Source organism: Struthio camelus, chromosome 4 (genome assembly GCF_040807025.1).
Source record: "Struthio camelus isolate bStrCam1 chromosome 4, bStrCam1.hap1, whole genome shotgun sequence".
Taxonomy (NCBI): domain Eukaryota; kingdom Metazoa; phylum Chordata; class Aves; order Struthioniformes; family Struthionidae; genus Struthio; species Struthio camelus.
Window position 1 is genome coordinate 33,297,946 of NC_090945.1, and position 6,505 is coordinate 33,304,450.

Below are 6,505 nucleotides of genomic sequence, written 5' to 3' on the forward strand. Positions count from 1 at the left end.
GATACTCTGATGCCCCCCAGAACTCAAACTGATTGTTATAAACTGTCTTGATTACTAAGGATTTGTTCTATACCTACAGGTGAATCACATGTACCATCACAATTAACATCCCTCCCTAGCCTCAGGTATGTAACTTAGGTGCCTAAGTTAGCAGTGGTCAATCTAGATTCCCTCAACAGCTAATGAGAGCTGAAGAGAGGGAAGCTCTCACCTTGAATCAGCTTCTAGTAGACCGGCTAGCTGTCTCCACAGCACACAGAGGCAGCGTAAGGACTTTTACTAAGACAGCTAGCGAGAGTACTTCCAATTAATATTAACTTATTAAGTGTAGACACAGCAGCCTTTTCAAAGCTAAATAACAGATAATTTCTTCTGAGTAACAAAAAATACCAGAGCCTTGGATGACATTATGGATTATTTTCCTGAAGGAAAGACAATACCCTCTCTTTCATTAGAGAGCTTTTCTATTAGAGAAGTTGATTTAGGAGAGACAAGAAGCTGCTGAAACTGAGACATTCTAGGCGCTTTGTTCATCCACTGGTTAAAATCTACTTAGACAAAAAACAAATACAGTTGGACCCAAGCTCCTATATCCATAGCTCAAGCCAATAAAAACAGTGACTCACAAAGGCTGTAGCAGATGATGCAAATGCCGAGCATCTCCTAGCTCTAGAATCAAAGACCTCTGACTCTGTGAACGCAGATGTCACAACTCTACCTCTTTCTTCTGGATGTGTAAGCAATGACCTAAGAACAGGCTCCCTGAAAGAAAAGGTTTTAAATATGCTGACTGAACTGGTTCAAATCTAACACTTGCTCTGTTCTGTCTAGTGCACTAGATACAAATCCTGGAAAGTTGTATCTGAAGATTTCCACAATAGATTTGCATGAAACACCACCCTATTTGGGAGGAGGGGAGAGAGGGGAGAGCAGGGAGAAAGGAAGGTCTGTCAACCCTTTTTCAAATGTAATACTAACTTGCTACAGTTTCTTACAGATTTTAAGGTTAGGAGGTATCATTTTAGCAAGAGGTTCATTAGCCTGCACTGTACCAAGAACAGGCAACTTAATTGGATATACAACTATGAAGTAAGATCTTTGGCAGAAGAAAGAGCTTTGGGGAGAAAGTGGTAAGGGTAAAGGGCTATGAAATAAAAGAGTAACCTGGCCAGAAGAAGGAATGAAGTACAGGGGTACAGGTGAAGAAATGAGAGCGGAGGTGAGAGAAGCAGCAAAAAAAGAATGAAGAGATACGAGAAAGTTATGACAGCGAAAGAAAGAAGGTAAAACATACTGGTCCTCAAGTAGATTCTTCTCTTTTGTAATTCTTTAGTAAGGGCAGAAGCCACATTATTATGCAAGAGGAAACAGTATTTTCTCTAAGCTTAGAAATGAAACCTCAACAAAAATCTGTGAGAGAAAAAAATAAAGTAACATCATCATATTTAAGTTGCCTTTTTGGGGTCACATTTCAAGCCCCCTCCCTACCCAGTATTTTCCAGGATGGAATTTTCTTCCCACTACAAGATTTGGCGTGGGCAGAGCACCACAGATGCTGCTGAACTCAGAAACCGAGAACCTGATTCATTCTTCCCTTGGAATTTTGTGCTATCATTTACACTAGGACCAAGTGAACATCAAAGGCTGCAAAATCAGAGAGAATTTTTTCACAGCTTGTATGCTCACTTGCTCCTAGTGTAACACTGGTACAAAAGAAAGAACAAAGGTAAATCCAATTCTGAACCTCTGCTACTTTGTCAAATATATATATATTTTTTGATAATGTTTTCCATCTTCTCCAACAGACTTAGCTCTAAAATGCCTCTCTGTTTTGATTGTACACAGAGAGCAAGTTTTTCCCTAAGGTAAGGGCTAGACTCATTTTTCAATCTCACAGAACAAAAATCCTTCTCCTTAAAACGAATGCAATCAACCCAGAAACCCCTTCAGTCTTGCTGATCATACTCAACAAGTCTGGATTATCATCTGCAAGTTTCCTTACATTTTGACCTACGGTCAAATGTATAATCATTTACCGGGTATCAATTCAAAAAGGATTCTCAGAATAAGCTGTAAGGAGTCATATGACTTAAAAGAAGCTATCCCCATGATAAGTGATACAGTGCTCATATTTTTAAAAGCTGAGGCCACTCTGAGTAAGAAAAATTCCTTACTTACTTCATTTTGGACTTTAAAACAAACAAAAGCTCTAACTTTTTAAAAGGTTAGACACATTTTTACTCCCACTGTTTCTTAATAAAACACCATTTGTGTGGGAAAACAGCTTAGTGCATATTTTAAAAACAGGCAAACCATTAATTGATCCAACATGTTGGCAGTTTTCAAGAAAGTTACTAGACAAGAACAAGCGATGCATCTTAAGTTTTGAAGCAGCCTGAGCTTGACTTTAAGGGGGCATAAGCATACTAAGCTTACTTGCTATTGCTCATTAAATAATCTGTGATGCTGAGAGTAACAAAAAGTATAACCTGAACAGCTACTGAACCATATGCAGATTATAAAGTACAGTTTTAAGAAACTAGGAGGTCAGGAGTTTCTTGTCTTACAAGACCCATGGAAAAATGCTAAAAAAGAGAAAACACCGTCCTCCACTGATCCCATCAAAGAAACATGAATTTGTCCAAATAAACAGTTAATCTCCTAAGAGGCTGCACACAAGAGCTTCCAAGGGCACTGCTTTTCATCAGCAATGTTATAGTGTTAGAAAGGCAACAAATTGTTTTTCAGCACGTCCATGCTAGTTAGTGTACTGGGAGACTTTAAAGTATCATTAGAATAATATCTTGTTTTGCAACTTTTCTGTGTTTCAATTTACCCCCAAGTCTGCTAAGATTCAATTGGCATGAAACAGCTGGGCATGATTAGTTATTGGATGCAAACCAAAAGGAGATTTCACAATAGGTGGCATTTTAGTCTCCATGGAATATGCTCTTGGTATAAAAGACCAATGACCCCTGGCAGAAAACACTGTCCCTAAATATAAATCTGGTGATCTGTTTTTAAAACAGCGTTCTTTTCAGATCAAACATTGCTACAAAAACAGTGTTTTTGTTTGTGGGCGTAACAGGAGGTTTGGGTTGTTTCTGATGACTGGACTCGCCTTCACTTCAAGTTGACCAGCACATGCTGGGACCTGCGCACCCGTGTGCGGCACTGCATACCCTACCACAGGGTTCACCTGGGGGGAATTGGCCCCCCCCTCCAATTCTAGACAAAATATCACATGTTATCACCAAATCAGACACTCGGCATTCCTACTTGGTCCCACAGCTTTTACACAGTTGCAGAAAAGAGAGCGGACTCTCTGTTTCCTATTTTATTGCACCTCCCTCCTGATAACCACAAGCCATAAACGTTGTGTTTCCTCTCTTCCAAAGGTCTCAAGCACACCTATTCCCACACGGCACCTGCCGGAGGATCCTCCGGGCCCAGCAAAGCATAGACGGTGGGCTCAGGGTCCCGTCCGTTCCTCCAAGCAGCCCCAACTTTACAACTCCCAAACTTTTCCGCGCGTATCGCCGCCGGCAGCACGCCGATCCCTCGCCAGGGCCCCCCGAGGGGCACCCAACGCCTCGGCGAGGCCTTCGCAGGCGACCCCGGGCCTTGCCGGGAGGCGCGAGGAGGACGCCTTCCCCGCGGCCACCTCCTGCCCGGCGGGTCGCCGCGTCGCGGGCGAGCGGGGTCCGGCCGGCGTCAAGGCGTCGAGGCGCGCCCGGGTACGTGCCGCGCGGCCAAGGGCGAGCGTCGCGCCTCCAGCCGGCAGCGCCAACTCACCTGCGTGGGGCATGGTGATGGTCTCGTTGGCGTTGCTGGAGCCCACGTTGTAGATGACCACGGCCGAGGCGTTCTGGGCGGCGGCGTGGCGGATCTTGTCGCGGTAGGTGCAGTTGCCCCGCGGGATGAGGGCCACCCAGCTCTTGCCCGGCGCGGGGGCGTTGAAGCGGGTGGCGGGGTCGCAGGCGTAGCGGTCGGCGGGCGAGGCGGAGAGGGCCACCTGGCCGCGGGCGTCCTGCTTGGGCGACTGCTCGCCGTAACGGCCGCACTCGCTCTTCTCGCTGCGGAGCTCGGCGCTGCCGCCCGCCGGGTCGGCGTAGGTGATGTTGACGAAGGCCGTGTACCACTCCTCCTTCTCGGCCACGGTGAAGTCCAGGCACAGCAGATGCACGAAACAAAAGGACAGCAGCCATGTTGAGAGAGCCAGGCTGCGGCACGCTTGGATCACAGACATTGCCATCTTCATCTGCCGCCGCCGCCGCCGCCGCCCCCCCCCGGCCGGCCGGCCCGCCCCCGCCGCCGCCTGCCTGCGCCCTGCCCGTGTGTGTGTGTGTGTGTGTGTGTGACGGGAGCAGCCGGCGCGGTGCGAGGCGCTGCTGCTCCCGCCGGGCTCCGTGTGCGCGGAGGAAGGTGGTGGTGGTGGTTGGTGGTGGTGGTGGGGGAGTGGAGTCCTCCCCTCCGCTGCCTAATTCATTTCGGGGCCGCGGGACTTCCTTCGGGCTCGCCCCCTTCCCCGCCCCGCCGCGCTCCCTTCCTTCTGCCCCTCTCCTTCACCCCCGCCTTCCCTCGCCCTGCCCGCACAGCTGCCTCCGCCGCCGCTGCCAGCCCGGCCCGGCCCGGCCCAGCCGGCAGCCGGGGGAGGAGGCGGGAGGAGGAGGAATGGCGGGGGGGGGGGGGGGATTTCCACACACACACACGGGCGCGCGCGGGCGCCCGGCGCAGCCCGCCCGCTGGCTACGAGGCCGAGGGGGGCCGCCGTGTGCGGGAGGAGCGGAGCCGAGCGCCGCGCCGCGCCGGCCCCGCAGCGGCACCTGCCGGCAGACGGGCGGCCCCGGCGGCGGCAGCCCCCCCCCGGGGCGCGGCGGCGCGCGAACCCCGCGGCGACCGTTGGGGCTGAGGGTAACGGTCGGTTGCCGCAGGGAGCCAGCGCGGCCCGAGAAGCACCAAAATAGGAGGTGCTTTTTCCCCCACCCCCAACCGCACCTCCAAATTTTAATTTATCCTTGGTTTTTTGTTTTTTGTTTTTTTGGGTCCGCTTTCCTGACTGCTGCTGTAGGACAAATTAAAAAAAACCACACTCGCGAACTGAGGCGCTCTTTGGCTCTTGCTGAAGCGGCTGCCGCCTGCCCCTGCCAGCAGGGCACGGCGGGGGGGGGGGGGGGGGGGGGCAGGTGGTCTGGCAGGAGCTGGGTTCCTCATGGGTTCCTCATAAACAGAGCTCCGGGACCATCCCGAGGACGTCTCTGCTGTCACTGCAAAGGCAGACGTTACAACGACGTTGTGCCATACGGTTTAGCGGGGAAAATGCTTGTCAACTGCTTTTAAAATGTTACCTGCGTTTCAGTGTGTGTGTGTGTACAGGCTTTAAAATACAAACCGAATGAATTCCTTACTGTGCAGCTATGAGTGACAACACTGATCAGAGCGTTCGCCAAAATCAGGTGAGCTACTGACATAAACACAAATGCTCAGTGTGAAACCTTAACAAAATGACAGAGCACTTCTCTGGAAACGTTCAAATGCCAACAACAAGCGCAAAAACAGAATAACTTAATTTTGGCTCAATGAAAGCCCAGATTTGGGGATTTTAACATCTCAGGCAGTCAAAGTTACTTCTTTTGGCCTAGACTTAAATGCTTTTCATATCAATATGCAACAAGGTCAAAACACAACTGGCCTATGATTTGTCTATCCCAAACAAGTGAGTAGCAAAAAATCTACTTTTTCATGGCTATGTTCGGTAAGAGAAGGCTGTCTCACGAGAGTAACATATATTGCCTATTTTAGCCACGTTATGATTAAAATCTGCTGCTAGAAGTACCACTCCCTTTGATTTAGAGGGCATGCATAAATATTTCACTAGCAGCAATATTTGCTGGTTTCCAGTTTGTAGTTGCAATTGAGCTGAGCAAACAGAGGACAGTCCTAACCATATTTTATACACACACGCACACACACACTTGCTGCCTTGCTGGGTTATTTCCTCAAAGTTGAAAAAAGTGAAATGGGAGAAAAAGGTATAGACAAATACGTGAATAAAATAGGGAAATGTATACGGAAATGCAGTGGGTGACCAAAAAGCTGTAATTCTACCATCAGACAAGAGGATAACTTTGGTTGAAAGCCCATTCCTGGAGAAATGAAATCAGCAATTAAGAAGAATAATGTAGACACTGTGTAGAATAAATGTAGAGAAAAGAAAGTAGATGGCAATCAATATTAATTAGAAAGTGTTGAGATTTCATAAGGGAAGCAAAAGCCATCAGGGAAAAATCCATTGCTGGCAGGGCTAAGGGCAGTAAAGCTTTTGCATATTTGGAAGAGTACTAAATATTATTACAGGCAGAAAGGCATAAATGTTCAATAAATATTTTTGGTTTATATTTGGAAAGAAAAGGACGATGCGTTTCCCAACTCATAAAAGAGACATTAAGAAGCATTTCCTATGAATATACAAAACCCAGCTGACCTGGAAATATACACACATGAA

At 48.3% G+C, this 6,505-nt stretch overlaps 1 protein-coding gene across 2 annotated transcripts in view; it reads right to left on the reverse strand.

Moving 5' to 3' along the window:
- The window catches only part of RNF150 (ring finger protein 150), a 131,711-nt gene extending 127,412 nt beyond the window's left edge, over positions 1-4,299 (reverse strand). For both annotated transcript variants that reach the window (XM_068942122.1, XM_068942121.1), the window contains exon 1: positions 3,796-4,299. In XM_068942122.1, coding sequence (XP_068798223.1) covers positions 3,796-4,261 — 466 coding nt within the window. In that variant the 5' untranslated portion in view covers positions 4,262-4,299. The remainder of the gene's footprint in view (positions 1-3,795) is intronic.
- Positions 4,300-6,505: the final 2,206 nt, after the last annotated feature.